The 24,414-nt window shown below is 55.9% G+C and overlaps 2 protein-coding genes across 2 annotated transcripts; one reads left to right on the forward strand and one right to left on the reverse strand.

The window, feature by feature from the left end:
• LPIN3 (lipin 3) lies at nt 1-11,906 on the forward strand. Its single transcript, XM_062008951.1, has 20 exons — nt 1-79; nt 2,616-2,816; nt 3,669-3,764; nt 4,534-4,739; nt 4,947-5,054; nt 5,469-5,589; nt 5,729-6,113; nt 6,898-6,997; nt 7,115-7,272; nt 7,355-7,448; nt 7,850-7,919; nt 8,386-8,498; nt 8,943-8,993; nt 9,239-9,368; nt 9,582-9,730; nt 9,881-9,967; nt 10,842-10,994; nt 11,307-11,418; nt 11,513-11,616; nt 11,762-11,906. The coding sequence occupies exons 2-20, from the start codon at nt 2,625-2,627 to the stop codon at nt 11,904-11,906; spliced, it is 2,574 nt and encodes an 857-aa protein (XP_061864935.1). The 5' UTR covers nt 1-79; nt 2,616-2,624.
• A 3,899-nt stretch (nt 11,907-15,805) lies between these two features.
• On the reverse strand, nt 15,806-24,196 carry EMILIN3 (elastin microfibril interfacer 3). Its single transcript, XM_062009429.1, has 4 exons — nt 23,994-24,196; nt 20,869-20,991; nt 18,231-18,478; nt 15,806-17,700 (listed from the first exon to the last, which is right to left on the reverse strand). Exons 1-4 carry the CDS (start codon nt 24,194-24,196, stop codon nt 15,806-15,808), a joined length of 2,469 nt encoding a protein of 822 aa, XP_061865413.1.
• Nucleotides 24,197-24,414: the final 218 nt, after the last annotated feature.

Raw genomic sequence — 24,414 nt, forward strand, 5'->3', positions numbered from 1 at the left:
GCTAGCAGAGAGCAGCTCCGGGGGTTCTGGGCTGGTTGCCCCCAAGTTGAGGAGGTGCTGGGGTGCAGCAGCTGCCCAGGTAACAGGGAAGGTCTGGGCAGCGTGTGATGGGAGAGGAGTGGGGATGGACAGGGTGGGGAGGGTGTGCTGGCTGTGGGGTGGCCAGCCTGTGGAGCAGAGCAGGCTGGTGTTAAACTATCTGTCTTATTTGGGGAAGTTTTTTATCTGGAGAGCTGGATGTGAGCTGTGTTGCCTCCAGAGGGGAGGATTGCCCTCGTTGTCCTCAGCAAGAGCTGGGTAAAGGGCTGTGATCCAGCTGTCTCTGAGGCTGAGGGCTGGGATGCTCTATTTCTCTGTAAGGCTTGTTTGTTGAATGTGGGTTGAAAACCCTTTCTCCTGCCCTCTCCACCTGTTAATCTCTCTCCAGAGTGTAACTTCACCTCTCTAATGGATCTGCTCCACCTGTGCTGAGGCTGAGGGGTAAAGTCTGAGCCTCTTCTTTCTCTTCCTTGCCTGCCTCCAGCAGCCCTGGGTGAAATCTGCAGGGAATCGACCTCTGTGAGCTGAAAGCTATGCCAAAGCTGTCTTTGTCCCACCGTCCTGAGCTCTGGGGCTGAGTGTCTGTCCCTAGCAATGTGCAGGCAGATGCCTGGGGAAAGGGGCAGATGTCCATTGAGGTGATGTGAAGTCCTGTGGGATGGTTGCTGGTTCCTCAGAGGGGCTGGGGCCCTGGCACAAGGCACTCAGCAGTGTGTCTCATGGTTGGCTGCAGCACTGTGTTAAGCCCTTGCACTCTGTTTACTGTGAAAGTGATGCTCAACATGAGGCTGTTCTTGGGGACTCTTCCCAAACCCCACAGACAGTGCAGGTTTAACTTCCCAGGATTTCCCCCATGCCCTTTGCACATCTGCCTCAATGTATGTCCCAGATAAGAGTCTGTCAGCACTGCCCTGGGAGCATCAGGGACAGACTGATTGTTCCTACCCTCCAAAAATCCCCCCCTCCCCCCCACTTTGTAGCCAGGAGCTCTCTCCTGTTTGCTGCTAGGCCTCACAGAGCAGGGGGGGAAGGCAGCTGGATGGCTGCCCACCCCGGCAGTGATGCCCAGGAAAGCTGGGCTCAGCAGGCTGGTGGGTGGCCCTGTGACCCTGGCTGTGCTTGCAGCACAGCTGATGGAGGCACCGAAGCTTCGGGAGTCAGCTAGTGCTTCCCTGCCACATCTCCTCTGGGGATGATCTGGGCTTTGGGCTTATTCCTGGCAGGGATAATAGGACATGGAGTGGGGACTGCGTCTCCCCACACAGACTGCTGTCCTGGAGGGATGTCTGGGAATGGGACGGGGCTGAGCTTGTGCAAAACAGATCGGAGAGGCTGTGTGCCTGCTGGGACAGAGGGCTCGTCAGCTGGCACCTGCTTGTCCTCGTCCCTTTGGGTAAGGAACCAACTCTCACTGGCTGCCCCTTGAGTTGGGTGTGTTCTGGAGGCTGTGCTCAGAGCCCCTGGGACACTGTGCCATCGGATGATTGTGCTGCTGGCACGAGAGGCTTCCTTGAGTTCATCTGTGGTCATTCTGAAGGGGTCATCCTGTGTTCTCATCGTCATCCTGGGACAAGGTGGGGAAGCTGGACTCAGCCTCTGGATTTCTAAGCCTCTGGTGTGATATGCTGATACCAAGATCATTGTCCTGCTGAGCAAGTGAAGCTCCTCTGGGCCAAGGGCTGGGGCCAACACCCAGCACCCCAACACAGATCTGCAAGAAAATACTGGAAGGATTTCAGAGTGTTGGCCAGGAGGCAGCTGCCAGCAGTGAGCTGCAGGAGGAGGGCTGCTCAAGGGCCTGTGGCAGCCTGTGACCTCCAGCACAGGCCATCCAGCTGTGCCTGTGCTCCAGCATGGCAGAGGGGGGTTGCTCCTCTTTCTACTTTCCTTCCATGGGCTCCTGCTAATGACAACCAGAAACTGTTGAACCTCTGAGTGCAATGGTGTCTTGGGAAACCAGCATCACAGAGCTGGTGGGGTCCTCTGGTAGCACAGCCCCTCTGCTGACGTTCCCTGGCAAGGGAGGTGAAGGTAGCAGGGACCAAGGGAGTTCTGGCTTTAACAAGGGCCATGTCTGGCTGAATGGGCAAGGCCTAGGTGGGATACCTTCCCCTCTAAGTGGGAAATGTTAGGTTTGGCTTCTGTTCAAAGGAACCTGTGGTATATGCAGCAGCTCCTTGGACTTCCCTCCTCTATGCCCTGAGAGGTTTTTAAGGACTGTGCAGGCCAAGAGGCCTCCTGACCAAATTCTTGTTGGAATGGGATATCAACAGTGTTGTGAGGTAGTTTTTACCGTCCCAAGGAGCAAATGTGATGGTGCACCCTGATGGCAAAGGTATCTCCTCCAAGCTGCATGCAACAACTAGTGCTCTGGCTTCTGTCTTGTTTTCTGGTGCTTGCAGAGGCCCTGACTGATCCTCCTCAAGGCCCTTCATGTCTTTCCCTCATGGGTTTACCGTGGTCATGGTGAGGCTGTGTTTGCAGCTGCAAAATGACTCACTTGGAGTTAATTCACCTTGCATTTAGCTGCTAGAGCTCTCTTTCCCCCCACCTGAATCTATTCCTGTCTCTCACAGTCTCAGACAATGAACTACGTGGGGCAGCTTGCTGAGACCGTCTTTGTCACGGTGAAGGAGCTGTACCGGGGCCTGAACCCCGCCACGCTGACGGGCTGCATCGATGTGGTGGTGGTCAGACAGCCCGACGACTCCTTCCAGTGCTCCCCGTTCCACGTGCGCTTCGGGAAGCTGGGTGTGCTGCGCTCTAGGGAGAAGGTGGTAAGTGGCCCTGCCCTGGGAAAAGATTTCCTATCTTGTGTCTTAAGATCTAGGATCTTCCATGAGCCATAGGTTATAGAAAAACTTTGTTTGAGGGGAAGCTAAACTAAACATGAACCAGCAGTGTGTCCTCATGGCCTCATCTGGAGTCCTGTGTCCAGTTTTGGGCTCTCCAGCTCAAAAGAAACAGGGAACTGCTGGAGAGAGGCCAGAGCAGGGCCACCAAGATGATCAGGGGATTGGAACATCTTCCTTATGAGGAAAGGCTGTGGGACCTTGAGCTGTTCAGCCTGGAGAATAGAAAACTGAGGTGGGGGAATTCATCAACACTTATAAGTACCTAAAAGGTGGGTGTCAGGAGGATGGGGTGACACTATTTTCTGCAGTGCCCAGCGACAGGACAAAGGGTGATGGACATGAGCTGGAACACAAAAAGTTCCACTTAAACACAAGGAAAAATTTATTTGGTGTTGAGGTGAGGGAGCCCTGGCCCAGGCTGCCCAGGGAGGGTGTGGAGGCTCCTTCTTGGGAGGTTTCCAAACCCACCTGGACACACTCCTGTGCCCCCTGATCAAGGGGAACCTGCTTCAGCAGGGGGTTGGGCTGGATGATCTCTAAAGGTCCCTTCCAACCCCAACCACTCTGGGATTCTGTGGATGGGAGGTGCTTGCCAGTTTTTGGAGAGGATGCCTGCAAATGGAACCCTTCCTCTTCCAGGGCTTATCAGAAAAATTGGTCCTTTCCCTCCAAGGCTGGGTCAGCCCCAACCCATCATCACCTGGAGGAAGTGCCTTCCTATATGCTGATGGATAAGGGAGGCTCAGATGGAAAGACTTCTTTTGCTCTTATCAGGTTGATATTGAAATCAATGGGGAGCCTGTGGACCTGCACATGAAGCTGGGTGACAATGGAGAAGCCTTCTTTGTCCAGGAGTCAGAGGAGAATGAGGTTGGTGATGAAGAGGTGCTGCTGGTCTACTCCTCACTATGACCACCTGGAAGAGCAGGCTTGAGGTGAAAGGAACAAGTTTGGACTGCCCTTCTTCCCCAGGATGACTCAGTTATTTTCTCTGTTTTGTCTGTCCAGGAAGGTTCTTACTTGAAGGACCTTGCAGCCATTGTAGAGTGAGCATTGGAGCACCCTGAGGGAGCATTAGACCAACTATCTGCATCCCAGACAGGCCTCCATCAATGGAAGTGGCTGCTGGCCAGCCAGGCAGATATCTCAGAGCTTGGCCTCTTGGGGGAATCTTGTGACAGGGATGTGAGCGAGCCAGATGCTGTGGCAGACTGCCCACTCCACTGGGAAGCAGGATGAGACTAGTTGTAGCTTCCAGAAATCTTGGCAGCTCTCTCCCAGGCTGACTTGTGGCTGCTGCTGGTTTGGGCAGTGTTTGAGAACAGGGAGAGGACTCTAGAGCAGGATTCCATTTGCAGCCTTGGTAATTCTGGTCTTGTGGTGCCATCTCCTGCCTGCCTCTCCTTGCCTGCATTAAAGATGTCTTTAGCTTGTGAATGGATAGGTTTGCTGCTTTTTTATTCACATTTTTTATGGAAACCCCCTTTTATTTTGGGCCTACCTAGCCACAAAACCACCCCAAGTTGTTGGCTGGCTGTTGGTTGTACTGGTGTAGTGTGTTACATAGATGAGAGCCATAAGCTACCAGGCTGCAAAGGAGGATGCTGGAGCTGATGAGCTCTCCCCATCCCTGTGGCAGGACATCCCCTCCCGCCTCTGCACATCCCCCATCCCCAGGGAGGAGAGCCCAGAGGATGCTGCTCAGGCCTCCAGCACTGAAGTGACCCTTTGCAAGAGGTGCTGGCGCAGGAGGAAGCCCAAGCAGAAGGAAGAGTCAGGCTCTGAGTGCAAAGGCTGTGAGGAGTCCATAGCTCACATGGAGCTATGTGAGCTGCCAGCCCCTAGGTGAGCTCGGTCTGGGCAGGGAGGTGTGGTGGGTTCCCTGGGTGATGCCCAGCAAGAGTGAATTGTGATGATGGTGTTTTGAGTTGGAGCCCTGCCTCCTGTGGAGCAGAAAGCCAGTGGAAGTGGTGGTATTGGGTATTGCCAGCTCTTTGTGAGAAGAGGTGGGTGCCCCAAAGGAGCACAACTGACCTCTTTCCTCCTTTGCAGTGATGCAGTGTATTTCTCCTTCACTGATCTCCCTGAAGAGGAAACCAGGTCATTGCAGTCATCAGAGATGCACCCATACTCTGATGGGGAGCTGGCCTCCATGGGCAGGTAACTGGCAAAGGAAGGTGATCTGCTTTACTTTAGTGAGAGCAAGGGATGTGTCCTGTGACTGGGAAAGGGATATGGAAATGGACTTGGGTGTCAGGAGAGGACAGTTTTCCTGGCCTGATATTGTATGGCTGAATAAGAGCCCAGAGCCCATGAGGGACACTTCTGGCAATGGTTACAGCTGCAAGAAGCCTGTATGCTCTCCTGCCTCTGCTGATGGGCTGTTTCTGGAAAGCAAATAGCAGAGCAGTTTGCTTCTTTAGGCCTCAGCTTCCCATGATGGCCTTATGGGGCAGAACTGACTCTATAGGAAACCAACCTTACAAGTTTCTTGGCCCTAAATGTCCTTGCAGTGATAGGAAAGTGTGGGGCTCTAGGGTGGATGAGGTCAAACATTCCCTTCTCTTCTTGTAGTCATCCCCTGAGTCATCCATCCTCTCCCAAAAGTGACTCTGAGCTGGAGATTAGACCACAGGAAAGTTTTGCTCTTGGGGCTGAATCCTACATGCAGTGGACTTGGGGAAGGCTCCCTCAGGTGAGTCTCTGCTCTTGCTCCTCTCTAAGCAACTGGTGGGAGAAGGTGTGTGAGAGGCTGTGGACAGACAGCCTTAGAGTAGTTGTCTTCTACCTGATGCTTTGAGCAACTTCCTCAAACCTGTTCTGCTTTCCTTGAGGTGAATAAATCTGAACGAGTTGAACCAGACATGTGCACAAAGACCATTGCTGCTGCAGCAACTACTGCCTCTGCAACACTAGTCCCAGTGGATGAGGCCACCCCTCTTGTTGCCACTTCTGAGGGTCTGGGAGGCAGCCCAAACCCAGCAGGACCTCAAGGCATACCTTGTTCTGCTGTTGAATCTGTGGCTGAGCAAACACCTGCACCCCAGGATGGGAAGATGGGGGCAGAGAGCTTGTTGGAGGCTGCCTCAGCCACACAAGAGGAAGAGGGGAGAGGTGGGAATGTTGTACCAGAGGTTCAGCCTTTTGAAGAAGCTGCTGTCCTGAGACAGGTGGGCTCAGAAGGCTCCAAGCCCCAACTGGAGAGCCAGAGGAGACAAGGTGAGTGGTGCTGCTGGAAGCACTGTTTGAGCCTGTGTGTACCTGACTTGCAAGGGGGGTTGGGCTGTTCGTTCAGTGTAACTCCTTTGTAACTCTGCATAGTCAAGGCATGACATAGGCTTTGCCCTCTCCATGTGCTACCAGCTCCTTTGCTTTAGGGACATTCCTCAGGTTTCCTCCTTCCAGTGACCACCCAGCTCCCCAGGAAGGCTTTCTTGCCTTATGTTTCCTGAAGTTCATCCTGGGATGTCTCTGCTGTTGCAGGCTTCCTTAGCAGTGTGGGCTGACTTGTGTTCATCCTGAGCATGCCAAGTCAGGTGGAATATCACACAGAGCAAAGCATGCGTATGTTTCTCAGGAAAGTGTATTTAAGGGCTTTTATGTTGTTACCTGTTCTAACCAACCTTTCTCTTCCAGCCAGCATAAATTCAGAACAGAATTGTCTCCCTGAAGAAGATATGCTTGGGGTTCCTCTGTAAAATGAGATAGATCAGAGTGTTACCTGGCATGGTGCAGACTTCAAATGGCACCTTCAGATGGTCATAGCAGCGTGTAGGCAGGACTTTGGCCTGTCCTGTGTCCTCTTGGCAAGTGGTCTCATGCCAGTGCAGGTGTCTTGAGCTACTTCTGTTGATTTAAGGCACCTTTCCCAGTAGAAAGAGATGCCTTCTTTATATGATCTATGGATATGGTAGAGCAAAGTGCAGAGAGCTTGCTTGGCAGATGCTGAGGTGCTTGGAAGGGTGATTCAGCTTAGCTCTCTCCCTTCTGTCTCCGCATTGAGGATCCATCAAAAGAAGCCTGCACTTGGGTCCCAGTGACGTTTACCTGGAAGACCTCTCCCACCTGGATGAAGAGCAGGTGGCTTTCCATTTCCCCAGGAGGTATGGGTTAACTGACCTGGCCGAGCTCACACCTTGAGCAATTCCCTTCCAGCAAAGGATGGAGGTATAGCTAAAGCTACTCCCTGATGTTCCTACTGCTTTTTCTCTTGCTGGTAGTGACACAGAGCAGAGTTCAAAGGCTGTGGCAGAACCCAGCAGCCCTCTGTGTGTCCAGCTGCCATCTGATGTGCCCACAGACTCCAACTCTGACCTCCTGCCCACAATTGCTCTGTCGCTGTGCGGAGGCCTGGGGGGCACCAGGCAGATACCCCATGGTAGGTGGGAAGGGAGGGGGAATCTGCTGTCCTGGAAGCCAGTATATACATGAGGGGTGTGACACAGCTTCTGTCTCACCAGAGAAGTTCATGGAGCACATGGTCTCCTACCAGCAGTTTGCTGAGAACCCAGGACTCATCGATGACCCGAACCTGGTGATACTGATCAACAAGAAGTGAGTGACCTGATTCTTCCCAATTGACTAGTGTGGCCCCTCTGTCCCTACAGAAACATCTGTAGCAGTGTGACTCCATCCCAGACAATGATAATACTGCAGTAGTTGTGAGAGGGGCAATCACTGCCCTGGTCCTGCTGGTCACACTATCTCTGATACAGGCCAGGATGTCCTTGGTCTTTTTGGCCACCTGGGCACATTACTCACATTCAGCTGCTGTTGATCAACACCCTCAGGTTCTTTCCCTCCAGACAGCTTTCCAGCTGCTCCTCCCTATGCCTGGAGCATTGCCTGGGGTGGTTGTGGCCCAAATGTGGGACCTGGCACTGGGCCTTGTTAAACCTTGTACAATTGGCCTTGTTCCAGGAGTCGTCAGTTCCCATCCCTCTTGCTTCTTCCAGGTATTACAACTGGGCAGTGGCTGCTCCCATGGTACTGTCCCTGCAGGCTTTCCAGAGGAACATTCCTGAGGTCAGTGGCACAGATATTTATTGGCCAATGCTTCTCAGCAGGGCTTGAAGTGGGGCTGCAAGAGGCAAGTCTGTACATATCTGGGGCTTTGCAGGCAGCCTGGGGTAGACCTGAGCATCACTCCAGCCCACAGACCCTGAGGTTTGTCCTTTTGCCCAGGGTGACTTTTAGATACCCAAGTAGTACTGATTTCCTTGTAAAAAATCTGCTGTTATGGTTGTATCTGGGCAAGGCTGGCCAGAGCCAGGGACTCTGGCAGTCTGGGAGGATTTGGGTCTGTGTGAGCCTGCTCCAGGGCTCTGGAGACCTGGCTGGAGTTATATTCAGATGTTTTCATTTTTCTAAGCTGCATGAAGGGAAAAAGTTGTTAGAAACCCTGCCTGGGGAATGCTCCCCTTAGCCTGCTGGCAGCTGAGCCTCCTTGGTCTGAGAACTGACTTCATCCTGTCTTCTGCTGTGTTCACAGAGCACCATTGACCAGCTGGTGAAGGAGAAGATGCCCAAGAAGGGCAGCAGGTGGTGGTTCTCCTGGAGGAGGAGAGAATTCCCAGCTGAGGAGGTGTGTTGGCAGCAGTGGTTGTGATAACTATGTCCCCAGGGGACAGGAAGCATTCTAGTGGCTGGCAGGGGTGAGAGTGAGGGAGCAGCAGGGTCCTGGGGATAGCCTGAGGCTGAATATGAGGGCAGCCAGAAGGACCTACTGGCAAAGTGACTTCTGAAAGTTGCTGATGTCTCCTCGGATCTGTTTATGCCTGAGCAACAGAGCAGTGCTTGGTAATGAGGTAATGTGGACCTTGTAGTGGTGACACCTCTTGCCACATATCCCTCATGCCGCAGCCCAGACACCACATGTGACTGCAGATCTCCCTGTCCCACCACTGGTGAGGCTGTGGGGCAGTGTCCTCATGCAAACAGGAGGATGTGTTGCCACCTCTCTTGGTATTGCTGCTACAAGTACTGGTGAAGCAAAGCAACTCCTGCCTTTGCTCATTACACCCCTCTGTGCCTACAGCAGCCGCCAAGGCCAGGGAAAGCCAGTGTGAGGTCTCTGCAGCCCGACTCTACTCAGCAGAGGTGAGTGCCTCCCTCCCAGGTTGCCCTTGGGAATCTGTGCATGCTCCTGAGTGACCAGTTATGCCCAAGTTTGTCTAATCTATGAGGACTAAAATCTCTGTTAAGGTTCTGACTGACTCCAGTGCAGCCAAGCTCTCCCATGGCTGCTTCCTGGTGGGTGGGTTGTCCAGGGTCTTTTCCAGATCTCCCTGGTGATCATGGAGTTTGCAGAATGAAGCCAACTTGCTCTTTCCTTCTTTAAATAGGCAGGAAGAAGAGGGGTCATCCAGTGATGATGAGTCCCTGCACCCTGGGGACATGGTAGCAGTGGATGCCCCTGCAGAGAAACCTCTGCCCACCTATAAGAAGTCCCTGCGGCTCTCCTCCCAACAAATTGTATGTGCATCACTCCTCCTTCACTGCCTGCTTGTGTGTGTGGGGCTGGGGCAGCCCTCAAACAGGGATTTCTCTCTTCCTAGCCTTTTGTTCATAGGGCAGCCAAGTATTCCACCCTTTAGAGGCTTAGGAGTCTCCAGTGTGACCTCTGGCAAGCCTTGGGCTGCTGTGGGTCAGTTCTGGTGTCTCACTTTTGCTCCCTCTCTGCCACAGGAAAGACTGAACTTGCAGGATGGCCCCAACGAGGTGGCATTCAGTGTGACAACCCAGTACCAGGGGACATGCCGCTGCGAGGCCACCATCTACCTGTGGAACTGGGATGACAAGGTGGTTATCTCAGACATTGATGGCACCATCACCAGGTAAAGGGCCCTGCTCCCACCCTCTGTCCCTGCTCCCCTGACAGGGGAAAGTGTCCTTTCAGCAGCCAGGAGGGACTACAGACTCCATCATGGTGGGGTTGGAGACCCACCTGGTTGAACCAGCCTAACCTTGGTCTCCTTTCCTTCTAGGTCAGATGCTCTTGGGCACATTTTGCCTCACTTGGGAAAAGACTGGACTCATCATGGGATTGCCAAACTCTTCCACAAAATCCACCTGTAGGTATTGGATCAGCTGAGGCCAAGGAGAGATGTGAGAGGATGGTAGTGGAGAGACAGACTAGGAGCCAAAATTGAGGCCAAAATTAGCCAATTTTCTGCTCTCAGTGGTGGCTGATACCTGCTGTGCTGTCTGGGTGATGCTGGGGGTAACAAGAAGGGCTTCTCCTGGGTGCTTGGAGCAGAGGTGCTGCTGTTGCAGGCAGGAGTGTGTGCTGGGGGAAGTCTCCGAGCACTGAGGAGATGAGAAGGCCCCGGATCCCAGCGGAGCAGCCCCAGGCTCAGCCGTTGGGTGCCGGTTGCTCCTTTGGGCGTCCAGGTTCCGCTCCCCACGCCCCCAGGGACCGGCTCGGCCCGCGGGGCCCGGCCTCCAGCCCGGTCCCTGGCTCGGGTGGCCGCTAAGAGGCACTGTGGGCCCGCGGATGGCCCGGCCCGGCCCGGGGGCGGCTGCGGGGCTGGGGCTGCCCTGGCTGCCATCTCCCACCCCACACCAGCACCGTGGCCCTTCTGCCCGAGCTGCCCACCCAGCCCACCTGCCTCCGGGGGGCTGCAGGGCTCGTGTCGGGCTCCCCCAGGCCACGGGTAGCCCGGTGTGATGGGGGTGCCGGGCCAGGGTCCCGGCTGGCTCCAAGCAGCAGAGGGTGGGTGTGTGGCTGCAGGGAGGGTGGCATGGGGTCCCTGTGCCCCCACTCCCCAGCACTGAGGTGGATGGGGATGTGGTTTAGCCTGTCTTGAGGTGAGGGGGAGGGTCATGTCATTTAGGAAGCTCCCTCGCTTTTTGAAGGGGTGAGGAGGGTTTGAGTTTAGGCCAAGTGTTTGGCCTCATCTTCCTCTTCCTCCTCCATCTCAGAGAGGTTCCCTGTGCTCTTTCTAGGAATGGCTACAAGTTCCTCTACTGCTCAGCCAGAGCGATTGGCATGGCACACATGACCAAAGGCTACCTCAAATGGGTCAATGAGCAAGGCTGTGCCCTCCCCAAAGGCCCCATCCTGCTTGCCCCCAGCAGCCTCTTCTCTGCCTTCCACAGGTACCATGGCCTCTCCTCCTCCCCAGCCCTGCACCTCCTGTGTCCCAGGGGCTGGCACCCACCCTTACCTAGCTTGGTGCTGAGGCACATCCCAGCCTTCAGCTGCTCCTGGCCTCCTTGGGGCAGGATGCTTTTCATGGGAGGCAGCAAGGGAGCTATTTGCCTTCCCTGGAGTTTTGTGAGAAAGCTCCTTAGGCACAAAACCACTCTTGACCTTCAAGTTCTTTGAGCCCCAGACATTCTGGCTGCCCACAGTTCTGGCCTACTACCACCCCTCTGACCTCTGCTCTGTGCATGCATCTTGTGCTGCAGGGAGGTGATTGAGAAGAAGCCAGAGGTGTTCAAGATCGCCTGCTTGATGGACATCCAAAACCTCTTTGCCACGGAGCTGCCCTTCTATGCAGCCTTTGGGAACAGAGCAAGTGTGAGTGGGTCTCCTGGGGTGGAGGAAGGGCTCAGGCTGAGGTGGTGGTGATGCCTTGCTCTGGCTCTCATGCCTTGCTGGCCTTCCTTGGCAGGATGTCTATGCTTACAAGCAAGTGGGTCTGCCAGAGAGCCGCATCTTCACTGTCAACCCCAAGGGAGAGCTGATCCAGGAGCTCACCAAGAACCACAAGTCAACGTGAGCAGCACCCTTGTTTCTCAGTACCTTTGGGTTAACCCAGTGAAGCATCTCAGGGGGTAGAAATGCAAACAGAACCCCAGTGACTTGGGGGCAGCTTACTGTTACAACTTCTGTCTTCTCAACTGCTCTCTTGCCCCCATAGGTATGAGCGGCTGTCAGAGCTGGTGGAGCTGATCTTCCCTCCCCTGGGGCAGAGTGGGAGCGTGGCTCTGGTGTGCCCAGAGTACAGCCACTTTGCCTACTGGAGACCTCCACTGCATGTTGTTGACTGGGAGACCTTCTCCTGAGCCTGTTACCTGGGGAGACCTAGCCCAGGGCTCTCCTGGGCATCCTCTGCCAGGACTGGATGCTCTGGATGTAACTCCTCCTCCCTGTTTGCTGCTCAGGCATTTTGCACTTCTGATACGGGTCCTGTTCTGCACTAGAAACACCCCTTCTTGGGGGATAAAAAGGAGTAAGAGGGAGCTCTGAGTACAGAACCTCTGATTGCTGAATGGAAATTCTTAACACCTTTAAAGCCTGGCTGGTGTTTTATAAAGGTGGTGGTGAGTCACTTATTTATTGATGAGCCTCTGGCATACCTATCACTACCTCCAGTATGACCAGTGTTCCCAGACCGTCCAGCTACCTGCAGTTTGGTAGCTTGATGGAATGAAGCTGTCATGTGGTTTAAGGGGGATGGAAGCTGTTGGTTTTGAGTTTTCACTAACAGCAATCATTAATAAATAGTGCCTTAATCCAGCTTGCCTCTTGTCTGCTGGAGCCTTGTGTATGGATGTAGCAGCCAGGCTTATCCTGCTGAAGGGGCTGGAGCACAAGTGTGATGGGGAGCAGCTGAGGGAATGGGGGTGCTTAGTGTGGAGAAGAGGAGGCTCAGAGAAGACAGCAGCACTCTCTGCAACTGCCTGACAGGAGGCTGCAGTGAGGTGAGGGTCTGGCTCTACTCTGAAGTGGCAGGATAAGAGGAAATGGCCTCAAGTTGCCCCAGGGGAGGTTGAGGCTGGAGCTGAGGCAGAACTGTTTCCCTGAGAGGGGTGTCAGCCCCTGTGCCAGGCTGCCCAGGGAGATGGGGGAGTCCCAAAGCTGTGGAGCTGAGGTGCTGAGGGCCATGGGTTAGTGGTGGGCTTGGCAGGGGGAGGGAGGAGGGGTTGGACTTGATGATCTGAAAGATCTAACTAAAATGATCATGATTCTTCCAGGGGCTTCTGGCTGTAGTGGGGATGGGGACAGTACTTCCAGCATGCCTGTGGAGCCATGGCACTAGAAAAGGACTTTTAAACATTTGGGGTTTTTTGACTCCTACCTTCTGACAACATTGCAAATTGATTTTAATACAGGCACCAGACCCTTGTGCTCTGTGAGGGTGGGGGGAATCTCCTGTGCCAGCACCTTGAGCCAGGGCAGGAACCTGTTCCTGTGCCCCTACATTGGGCACTTGAAGAAAGCTCAGCCCCCCTCAAGCAGGCTGGGGCTGGGCCTTGCCTCCCCTGGCCCTGTGCTGGGGTGGGGATGGCTGAGCCCTGTGTGCCAGCACCCCTGGATGTTCCACCAGCCTCCTACCCTCAGCTCTACCAACATCAAACACAACAGACCTGGCAGGAGCACTGCTGGGCTCCTTCCTCCACTCTGGCATCTACCTTCTCCTTCCTCACTGTGTGTGTGTGTGCAAATCATCTCATCTGCCTGCTGCTCTGCTTTTCTGGCAGCCACACAAGGCCTCTTCATACTGGAAACCTCAGCAAGAAATACTTTATTTTTTTCTTTTCCAGTACAAACGCTTTTTTTTTTTTGCTTTTAAAATCTGAAACAAATGTACAAGGTTTTACAAACAATAACCCACAGCCTTTTACCAGCATCAGCTCCTGCCGGCCTGGGAAGGCTGCCCCTGCAAGGACGCTGAGCAGGGCCTCATCTTCCCTCTCTACAAGCCAAAACAAAAGAGAAAATGCCCTATTTTGTACAAAGTTCCTTTCACTTTTTAAACATGAATAGCTGAGAACTGAGATAAAAACTGCCTGTAGCTTCAAGTGACGAGTCAGAAACAGTCCAAACATAGCACCAGTTTCTGGAAGGTCAGACTTCTTCCTTGTCCTGGGTTTGTAACAGCTGCTCCCTGCTGCCTCTGAGTGGAGGAAGCTTATTGCTGTTCAGCTGCTCTAATGTAGCCCTGCCTGGGGCAGGGGTGAGCCTGGCCCTTCATCTTCTCTTTGGTTGCTGCAGCCCCTTTTCTCTCTGTTGTGAGAGGATGGGGAGGGAGCTGAGGCAGGATGCTCCCACAGGGTCAGGGCTGGGCTGGGACACCTGCCAGGGGCTGGGGGGAAAAAAAAAGTAGGATTTACTGTCTAAGAGCGGGTTTTTCAGGATGCCCAAAGGCAGATGGAGAAGTGTCTTAGCAGCAGCCTGTGCTCCTGGGGCTGGGGAAATAGCTTTTACTGCCTTGGGGTAACATGGCACAGATTTGGTGATGGCTGTGGTCCTCCCCAGCTTCAGGGAGCTCATCTGGGTTTTATGGGAAAGGATGGAAGTTCTATAAACAGCACTCAGATGCATCTTTGCTGCTGAGAGTTGCTGCTGCTGTGTGCTGGTCAGAGCAGAGCTGCTCCTCTGCAAGGTGATGGGGACTGAGGGGACAACTGGAGTGCAGAAGGGAGGACCCACTGAGGGTGCTGGGCACAAGGTGTGAGCTGAAGGCCAGCTGCTGTGGATGTGTCCACAAGCTGCAACACTGAGCTGATAGAAAAACATACTCCTCTGCTATAAAGTGCCAGAGCTGCTCAGATGGAGGCTCTTTCATTTCCTCTTCATCCTGTCAGATAACAAAGCCAGCGTTGGTCGAGCAGCAGAGGGCAGAGAGTAGCAGAGAGATGGCTTCTGTGTGTGCACCAGCTGCTCTGCAGGGCAAGGCTGAAGCTGCTGAGGAACGCCTCCAGCCTCCTGTTCCTGGGAAACTAGACTCTTGAATATATTTTTTCATTCCCAGGCCAGACTGAGGAGAGGTCTGGAGAGGTGTCAGAGGTGCCCTGCCTCCCGTCGCTGGTGCTCCCTGTCCATGTGGGTCCCTGGAGCTGTTGGCATCCCGGAGGGCTCGGAGGAAGGAAGGTAAGGAGGAGGCAGCGACAGCCTCACGTTCACACCCTGGAGCAGCTGCAGCTCTCCTGCCCCACAGCGAGATGAGGAAAACCATGTTCACAGTTTAAGCAATAAAACAGGAGAGAACAAGAGCTGGAGGCCAGGACTGCTCCGTGCCCAGCCTGGGCTCTGCAGAGACCTACAGACACATGTCTCTGAGGGAAACACAAGTTTTCCATAACCCTTGGTGTCAGTCCCAGGTGTAAGCAGTGACCACAGCAAAGTGGGATTACAAAACACAGCTGGCCCTCCCCCAAGTGCTGCTGCCACAGGTTTTAGCTGCTCGGTGTGGTTCTTCAACATATGGCACGGAGACAGCAAGGGAAACCTTGCAACTACATGAGCACCATGAGAGTGGATTGTTCAGAAGTATACATACACGTACCACATAGATATAGATAGATGTGCATACATGTGTTTTCCTAATGCATATCCTCATGTGCTCCATGAGGCATGTGTATGTGCAGGGAGGAGGGAGCAGCAGAGATGGATTTAGCAGACAGGAGGAGAGCTGCTGTCTCGGCGAGGGGAAGGCAGCTCCCAGGGGAGGCATGAATATCTGTGTTCTTAAATCCACAACTCCTGTGGTGAGTTTTGTTCCCTGTAAGGAGCCCTGGCTCTGCTCAGTCCCTGGACTGACACACACATGGGCTTTAGGGCAGAGAAGCTCGATTCCTCAACTGATAACTGCAGAGTTTGGCTCCCGGGAGCAATAAATCCACAAACATAAAAGTTAAAACATTGTTGCCGCCTCCAGCTTCCTCCTGAATTGTCCTTCTGGGGTCATCAGCCCAGGAGCCAAAGCAACACCCCCAGCCAAGGGGCAGGGCCCCTGCTGCACCAGGGCGAGGACAGCTGCTGAGTGTGTGGAGGCCAGTACCGTAACAGCAGTTACGGGCGAGTGGGGCCAACGAGAGTCTTGTTTCTTTCAAGAAAAGGGGTTGTAGCAGCTTTTAATTTACCTTTAAAAAATATCCCAAGAGCCATTGTCATGTGGAGCGAGTCTGTGTGATATAAGTTAATCCTGTCCCTCACGGGGAGGAGGAGCAGCCCGTGGCTAATGCTGCTTCCCCTCCGCCTGCTCTTCCAAATGAGCGACCTGCTCTGCCAGCTCAGACACCTTGGCCTGGCAGTCAAGCAGGTTGTCCTTCAGTCCCGTTATTTCCTGAGAGTGGGCAGCCAGGGTCCCGTTCATGTGGTCCATGTAGTCCCACAGACTGCCCGTGTGTTTCTCCAGTTCGTCCCTGATGCCGTCCAGGCTCCCCGTGACGGCCCCCAGCCTGCTGCACATGCGCTCGGCCCGCGCCACCCGCTCATCGAACTGAGCCATCTCCTGCTGCAGGTCCTGGGCCAGGCTCTTGCAGGAGCTCAGGTCGCTGATGATCCTGGCCTTGAGTCGCTCCAAGTCTCCCTTGAGGTTCAGGACACGCCGGTTGCTGAAGAAGAGCTGGGAGCCTTGGCCGTTGACTTTCTCCTGGATGGAGTGGACCTCGTCCTCGATCTTCCGCTCGTGTTCATCCAGCGAGGAGTTGACGTGTGTCACGGTGTCCGAGTACTGGGAGACCGAGTCCTTGAGCCCCGTCAGAGACTTGCTCACGGTGTTCAGGTTGATCTTTAGCAAGGTGATCTCCCCCTGCAGAGCTCCCGACGCTTCCTCCTCGATTCGCCGCTGGATCTCCAGGATGGTGGCGTTCAGCTTGCGCAGCAGGTCGTAGTTGCTGTCCATCCGGAGCAGCAGGTCCTGGTTCTTGTTCTGGCAGTCTTCGATCTCTGTCCGGAAGGTCTCCACGTCTTTGGAGGCGGAGGTGCAGCCCAGGGAACAAGTGCTTTCCAGCGTGGTGAGGCGATTCTGCAACACCTCCAGTGCCTCGTCTGTCCGTTTCCTCATACTGGCGAGCTCCCCTTCCAGCACGGGCACCACCGCCCCGTCCATGCCCACTGGAGAGCTGACGTTGTTCAGCTCCCCCATGATGGTCATGAACCTGTCCTCCAGGGTCTGCATTTTATCTTCAAAGGCAGTCCTCATGCCATCTACCTCTGCTACCATTGTGCCTCTCATGCTGTCCTCTATAGTGGAGCAGCAGCTGCCTGTTTCTCTCTCTGTAGCATTGAGTCTGGCTTCCAGGTCCTCAAAACGCCCTTCAAAGAGGTTTCCTAAGGTGACAGTGGAGATTTCTCCGTCCAGCCGTGAGTGCAAGTTCTTCTGGGACTCAGAGATGCTGTGAAGGCCTTTCTCAAGGATGTTCATGCGATCGGTGAGGTAGTCCAGGTTGCTGCAGCAGCCTTCCACCACCGTCAGCCCTTGGATCTGGGTCTCCAGCTGGGAGATCTCTTTCTTGATCTCCAGCTCCTTCCCGTCCAGCGTCTGCTGCAGCCGCAGGTTGGCGGCTTTCTCCTCCTCGCACTGCTGCCGCACCTCTTGGATCCGGAAATCGCACGTGGTCTGGATCTTCCCCAGCTTCTTCTCGAAGCCGTCGAGCAGCTCTCCACGCAGGTTGCTCAGCCTGGTGTCCACGTACTCCTCCAGCATGTCGATGGAGGTGAGGGGCGAGGGCCGGGCGGACTCCAGCAGATGCTTGATCTGCCCGTCGTGGTCCAGCACCATGCCCTGCACCTCGTGCAGCAGATCCGCTTTGCTCTTCAGCACGTCGCTCACCTCTGTCACCTTGGTCAGGATCTCCCCCACGGGAGGGTACGTGGCCATGTCAGCTTTGTCCGCCACGTCCACCAGCCCGTCGGGAACAATACCGAAGCCCACGGCGGCATCGGGCGTGCCCGGGCTGTGCAGCAGGGAGCCCATCATCTTGCTGGTGTCCTCCTGCATGGCGAGGCGCAGGCGCTCGCCCAGGCCGCTCACCAGCGTGTGCAGGCTGTCGTAGGACTGGGACAGGCGCCTCACCTCCTCCTCCAGCCGATCCAGGCGGTCCCCGAAGAGGCCAGGCAGCTTCCTCCCTGCACAGGGAAAGAAACAGAGGGGGCACAGTCAGGCCTGGTGCTCCTCTAACTTCCCCTCTTGGCTGTCTTCTATATTTGAGTCCTTTTCCATACTTATGTCAGTTCCTGCCTCCCTCTTTTGGCCATTTCAGCAAAATATCAGCCCACCCTTCCTCCTTCCCTCTACATCTCTTGCCAGGCTGATCAGGAAACCTTCTTTGTTCTTGGGATCAAGCTCCCAAGCTCACCAGCAAGTGATGAGAACAGCTCAGGGAGCTTCATCTTGAGACACACTCTATTGACCCCAAATTAATGGGAAAAATGCTTTAAAGCAATGAGGAGAGGCAATGCTGAAGCAGAAGGCTTTGAAAGAAACAACATTAAAAAGGCAAGTGATCCTCAAAGCATTCAAATGCCAGGTGTCTGATCAGAAAGCACATCACCCACTGAAGGTCTGCTGGATTCATGCCCTGTGCTGGAACAGAAAGAACCGGGGGGTTTGAGGGGGAATGGTAACCTGGGCATGTGAAGCAGGAGAGAGATCTCACCATACTGATTCTTCTTTGGTCCTGGAAACAGGTCAGGGTGGCTTTTTGGAAAGGGAGGCAGTCTGGGGATTGGAAACATCTTTTGCCCAGGAGGCATTTTAGGGCTGGGATGTTGGGGCAGAAGGCCAGGCTGGTCGGTCGGGCTGTCATGGCACCCTTCTCCCATGAGGCCTGGGCAGCACCTCCAGGCCAGCTCCGTCACTGTCTTGTACCCAATCTTGTACCTGGGCCTGAAGAAGGTGCGGTACCTTCCCAGGGGAGGAAGAGAGAAGACAGTTTAGCGAAGCAAGCTCAATGTCAAGAAATAGAGAAGAGGTCTTGGGTCCTATTGGTGGAAATCTGGGCAGATGGGAAAGTCTCCTGAGCCCCATGTGCTGCACCAGCAGACCATGAGCCTCCTCCTCCCAGAGCTCCTGCTGCCCCTTAGCTCAGTGCAGCACCACAGTGCCCATCCAGGGATGCAGCTCAGCAGCCAGCACTCCAAAAACATGTGCCCACCTTCTCCAGGCCTGGACTGCGAGCTGCAGGTGTGACAGCACGTGGTCAGAGGACAGCTCTCCCTAACAAGTTGGCAACACAGCTAGACAAGCCTTAGGGTGAGGAGGGACCATCTGAGCAGAGCCATTATTTATCTGTCTGAGGTTTCAGGAGAGATTTTCTTGTTGGATTATTTTTTCAACCTGGGACTCCTGTTGTTAGCTCAGAAAAGCAGCTGCAAGTGTACAGCTTTGGGCTCTGGCCTGACAGGTGACCACTGTGACAGATGCCACACACTTTGGCAACCTTTGGCTCAAGGTGAAATGACAGAAGTGATTTCAAAACCCCTGCAAACTCAGATCACTTCCAAGAGGGGTCTGGGTTGCTTGTGGGTGTGTGTTTGAATTTCCTAGTGGGGTAAAGAAACCTCAACTGTAATCCTGTCCTGAAGCCTCCAGAAGGGTGGAAATACCTTCAGAAAGGTATTTTCTATCCTGAAGTTTGCTGTTTTGTAACAAACACACAGAATGTCTTCTTGTTGTTCCCCAGCTCCAGTAGAAGGTCCTGGGGAGGCAGCACCATCGTGCTGTGCAGAGGGGCTGCCTAAGGCGCTCACCGGGCTCCAGTTGCTCAGGGCAGCACATGGGGCTGAGCTCCCATCCTCCAAGTCCCTGCCCAGGCCCTCGGTGCCCCCAGCCCAGGCTGCAGCCCCTGGGCAATGCCACATCCACAGAACTCCTGGTGTGATACAGTCAGCCCTGTACATACCACAGGGCAGCAGGAGAGAGCAAACCCAAACCCTCTGTTCTTTGAATCACTTCAGAATCTCTCCACATCAACCATTTCCCAAAGGCACGGGACAAGCTCTTCTTTTTGTTACTCCTCATCACAGATGCTGCTGAGTTTCTGTGGTCTTTCCTTCTGTCTAGGTGTGTGGAAACCTGCCTGGATGTACCACAGCAGGAGACTACTGCACCCAGTCACTGTCAGGGGTGAAGTGAGGATGAGGATGGCATCCAGAAGGCAGGGCACCTTCTCTCTGTTGTGCTGGCCTCTGTAAAGGAGCCGGAGCCTTCAGCACCTCCGAACTGTTCTCCCTTTGCTCCAAACAGTGGCAAGGAGAAGTATTTTTTGCGGCTGCACAAACATTAGCTGATAGCCCCAGTGTGTGGAAAAAACACATTTCCCACTCCTGCCTGGATGCAGCATCCGTGGCTGGGCAGAAGGTTCAGCTGCTTTCAGGAAGCAGCCCGGCTTCATCCCACTTCTGCTGGAAGGGCTGGAGGGGCTGAGCAGCAGGCACCACGGAGATGGAGAGGCTTTGGGGATCTCCTCCACAGGTACCAGTGACTGCAGCATGTCCTTAAGTCCTGAAATGCTGCTAAAGCACTTGTGATAGGAGGAAGCAAAGAGCAAGTCAGCAAGTGGGTGCAAGGCCCGTCTCTGGTGGGAGAGGCCATGGGCAGCGCCCACAGTGAGTCCCGGTTGCTGCCACGCTGCTGCTGCTGCTGCTGCATGAGGGGTAACAGGCTCTCACGAGAGCCCCTCAGCCTGGATCTCTTGGGTGTCAGCTCTGCTGGTGTCAGGCTCCCACGAGAGCCCCTCAGCCCTGGGTGTCAGCTCTGGTGGTAACAGGCCCAAGGGAGGATGCAGGAGAGCAGCATTTGTGCATGGAGCAGCATCCCGGGCCAGAGGCTGTGGGGGTGGTGAAGCACAAAGCCCCAGTGCTCCCCTGCAGCTGCAGCACAGCAGGTGCTTCCCTCCAGCACTGACAGGGGTGCAGAGAGATTTGCAAATATTTTGCCAGGACAAGAAGCCCTGAGACCACCCCAGCCAGGAGCTCCATCTCCCCATCCTCTGGCTCAGGCTGCCATCTCTCTGCCAAACTGCAGGACACACATGCACCCCCCAAGCTTCCCTTGATTTCTGATGGGGGACAGAGCTCCCACTCCTTCCTGACAGATCCCACCTTGCGTCCTCCCAGCACTGCTGCCCTGTCATGGACTGCCTCATCCAGGAAAAGCCCTTCAGCCCCTTTCACTGCCCTCTGGGAAGCAGGGGTTCATGGTCAGAAGGATGGCATGAGGGTCAGGAGCCCAAACTGAGCTGCAGCTCAAAGCTGGAGGGAAGGGAGCCCTGCCCCAGTGTCCCCCATACTCACAGCACTTTCCCTGGGCACTTGGGTCCCCAGCTGCACTTGTGGTACTCAGCCTTGACATAGCTCTCAGCCCCATCCTGCAGTGTGCACGTCACGTTGCGCTGAACCACGTAGGCACAGTAGCTCCTGGGGGGAAGCACAGTGAGACACCATCACTCCTGCACAGCCCCAGCTATTCCAGCCATTCCCAGGCAGTGCTGCCTGCCCTGCTGATAATGTCTCAGGGGGCAGGAGCTGGACGGACCCCCCAGCTTGTGCAGCTGCTGGGGAGGGGGCATTGCCCACCCACTGAGGATGGGGACAGCAGTGAGGGCTGAGGGAGTTCAGGGAGGGGGATGGAGCAAGGTCTGGGTGCTCAAGACTCTCTCTGCACAGCCTCAGGCAGGGCTTGGCCCACAGTGTTCCTCCAAGCTGATGGCTGCCCTGTACTCCCCCAGCTGTGGTCACTCCACAGCCTGAGAAATCAGTCTTGCTGCTGGAAACAGGCTGAGCACCCTCCCCTTCTGATTTTACACTGGCAGTTTCACTGCCTGCAGGAACCCCAGAGCCCCTCTCTGCAGGTCTGTGTTGCTGCTCCACTGCAAGAGGACGGGAGGTGAGTGTGGTTGATGCTATCACACTCATGGCATCACTGTCCCCAGTGCTGGAGCTACCCAGAGCCTCAGCCACTGAGCTGGGCTGTGCTGGGCCCGGGAGCAGAACACCTTCCTTGCTGCCAGCTGGGTACCACAGGGTACCAGCCGGCTCCAGGCACAGAAGCTGTCCTGAGCCAAGCAGCAGAGCCAGGCGCTGAGGATGAGGTGGCTGGGAGGAAGGCTTCGTGGGAAGGATGCAGGAGCACTGGTGGGACAGATGGAGGCCAAGGCTGTTCCAACTGAAGGCAGGGCTGCTGGCAGGAGCAGATGGACATGGTCCACAGGGAAAGAGCAGGGATGTGCAGCAAGGCAGGGATTAAGGGCACAGGGACGTGGCAGACGGCAGAGGGGGAGGAGAGAAGGGCACAGGCACACAGTGTAAAGCTGAGGCAGAGGGTCAGCAGGATGGAGCAGATGGGCCAGCGTGAGCTGCAGGTGCAGGAAGATGTGCAGTGAGGCAGGAGAATCCTGGCTTTCCTCACACAAGCTGGGGTTGGGGTTGGGGTGGCTTGGCTGCCTGGCTGCAGGCTGGGAACAGCCCCAGTCCCTTGGCATTGCCATGGCACAGCCTGTGCACAGCAGCCTCAGCACTGGGCAGAGAAACAAGGGTGTTGAGATACCTCTGGCAGGTGGAGGCAAAGGAAGGGACTGGGACAGTCAGGATGGAGTGGAAGGGTTTGGAGAGGACTGTGGCATCTCCTGTTTGGAGGAGTGAGCATGCACAAGTATGTGTGTGCACAGCCCTCCCCAGTCCCCCTACTGCCATCCTCTGGGGACAGAGCAGGGGGGGCTCTGGCTCACCCTGAGTGGGGAGAGATAGGTGCAGGAGGGAAAAGCCCCAATGGCAACCATGTGGAGATGAAGTACATCCCCTGCCCATACCAAAGCCCTCTGTAAGCCCCCCAGTGCCCCTGTTCAGAGGCCTCGAGCGGGCTCCTCCGCCTCCAGCAGACTCCACTGTGGAGCAGGAGCAGAGAGCAGAAGCAGCGAGACATGAGCCCACTCATCCTCCCTCTGACAGCCTGTCTCTTCCTGCTCACTCCCAGCACAGACTCCCTGACCCCAGCCCATCCCCCTAGATCTCCCAGGAGCAGCACCAGCACCTCTACCCTAGCTCTGCATCCCTGTGCCTGTGGGGAACTGCTGCCGCCGCTCCAGCAGCAAGTCATTTACCCACACACGGGGCCACGTGAGAGCAAAGGCCATGTTTTGTAGCTGGAGGGAAGAGAGATCATGTGTGTATGTGCATGTGGAAATTTAGAATCACTGTCTGTCCATAAATCCACCATCTGCTTATATACACCCTGCAAACCCCCCTCTGCAAGTAAGCCAGTAGCCAAGATGGGCAGATGTACTAGCCATTGCTGATAAACACTGCCTACCTGTGACTACTTAGGGTGGTTCTGGCTCATTCCCCTTGTCAGAACCCCCTTTCCTTCTCAACCACCTGTGGCTAGCAGTTTTATAGCTCCAGCCTGATGTTTTAAGAGTGAGCAGCTGGAAAATGTTACGGGGTTTGGAAAGCTCTCACTGGCACTGCCAGTATTGTACGTCTTGAATGTTACTGCACTCACTGCAGCTTGTTCATTACACCACATCCTCCTCTTTTCAAAGGGGCCCGACGGGTCTAGCAAGCAAGGAGGGAGGGGGAAGCAAGTTGTGTCCCCTCCCCAGTGTAACAGCCTTTTTGCTATTGAGTGGGAAAAGTCTACAGTACGTGTAAAGCCCACATTCCACATTCCTCATCAGCCTGAGCTTTCCAGGTTACTTGAAAACATATTTAAACTCTACCGAGTCTGTGCTTTACAAGCAAACGAGCAAATTCCCTGTGTTTTCACTCCCGGGGCTGTGCTCTGCCAGCCTCCCCTCCCGCTGCTCACAGCCCCCCGCCGCCTCACACCCGACAGGTACATGCACCCACCCCACGGACACACGCATCCCGCCCGCACCACCCCTCACCGGGCTGCAGCACCCACGTCCCCCGCACGCAGCTCGTTCCCTCCTGGAGGCACATTTCTCCCCGCCCCCCTGCCCCGTGCAGCCCCTCCAGATTTGCTCCCCACGCAGTGGGTGCACCGGGGCACAGGGACACCCCCGACCTGCCCACGGCGCTCCGGCTGCACGCCCGGCAGTGCCCAGACACCGGAGTGCGGCAAGAGATGGCAGCGGCCGGGACCCAGGGACCCCTGCCCCGCAAGAGATGCCAGTGGCCGGGACCCAGGGACCCCTGCCCCGCAACGGATGCCAGCGGCCGAGCCCTGGGGATGGTACCCACGGTCGGTACCGCGAGTCGGGTACCCACCAAGGGGACCCTCGGGGATGCTGCCTGCAGAGCCCAGACGTGCGGCCGGTACCCGGGATCTGTGCCCGGTAAGCGATGCCCGACGGCAGCCGGTGCCCGCAAAGCCCCGCCGCGCAGCCGCTACCCGGGGCCCGACGCCCGCTCCTGGGCAGGCTGCGCGGCCGCGGACGGGTGCGCGCAGAGTCGCTTACTTGTGCTTGCCCACGGGCTTGCCGGGGCCGAGCTGCGGGCTGGAGCCGGCCGTGTAGAGGCTGTACCTGCCGCCGTAGGGCAGGGGGGCGGCGGGCGGGTAGAAGGCGCCCTTGGCATCGGCGAGGGCCAGCAGCGTCCCCAGGGAGAGGCAAGCCAGCAGAGCTCCGCGCCGGCGCAGCGCCCGCGCCCGCGCCCGCCGCATGGTCCCGGGCCCGGCGGCGGCGGAGCGGGACGGGGCGGGACGGGGCGGCCGCGGGCCCCGCCGGGACGGCGCTGCCGAGGGGACCGGAGCACCGCCCGCTACGGCCGGCCCTGCCCGGCCCGGCCCTGCCCTGCCCTGCCCAGCCCTGCCCTGCCCTGCCCTGCCCTGCCCTGCCCTGCCCGGCCCGGCCCGGCCCGGCCCTGCCCGCTGGCACACGC

This window comes from Colius striatus, chromosome 16 (assembly GCF_028858725.1).
Source record: "Colius striatus isolate bColStr4 chromosome 16, bColStr4.1.hap1, whole genome shotgun sequence".
NCBI lineage: Eukaryota > Metazoa > Chordata > Aves > Coliiformes > Coliidae > Colius > Colius striatus.

What these genes read in the sequence shown, in the direction of transcription:
- EMILIN3 (XM_062009429.1), bottom strand. Translation starts at nt 24,196, where the DNA reads ATGCGGCGGGCGCGGGCGCGGGCGCTGCGCCGGCGCGGAGCTCTGCTG. An exon ending in AAGTGCCCAGGGAAAGTGCT is followed by an intron (nt 18,479 to 20,868) that starts GTGAGTATGGGG and finishes TCCCCTGGGAAG; the next exon opens with GTACCGCACCTTCTTCAGGC. An exon ending in ACCAAAGAAGAATCAGTATG is followed by an intron (nt 17,701 to 18,230) that starts GTGAGATCTCTC and finishes TTCCCTGTGCAG; the next exon opens with GGAGGAAGCTGCCTGGCCTC.
- LPIN3 (XM_062008951.1), top strand. Translation starts at nt 2,625, where the DNA reads ATGAACTACGTGGGGCAGCTTGCTGAGACCGTCTTTGTCACGGTGAAG. An exon ending in TGCGCTCTAGGGAGAAGGTG is followed by an intron (nt 2,817 to 3,668) that starts GTAAGTGGCCCT and finishes TGCTCTTATCAG; the next exon opens with GTTGATATTGAAATCAATGG. An exon ending in ACCAAGAACCACAAGTCAAC is followed by an intron (nt 11,617 to 11,761) that starts GTGAGCAGCACC and finishes TTGCCCCCATAG; the next exon opens with GTATGAGCGGCTGTCAGAGC.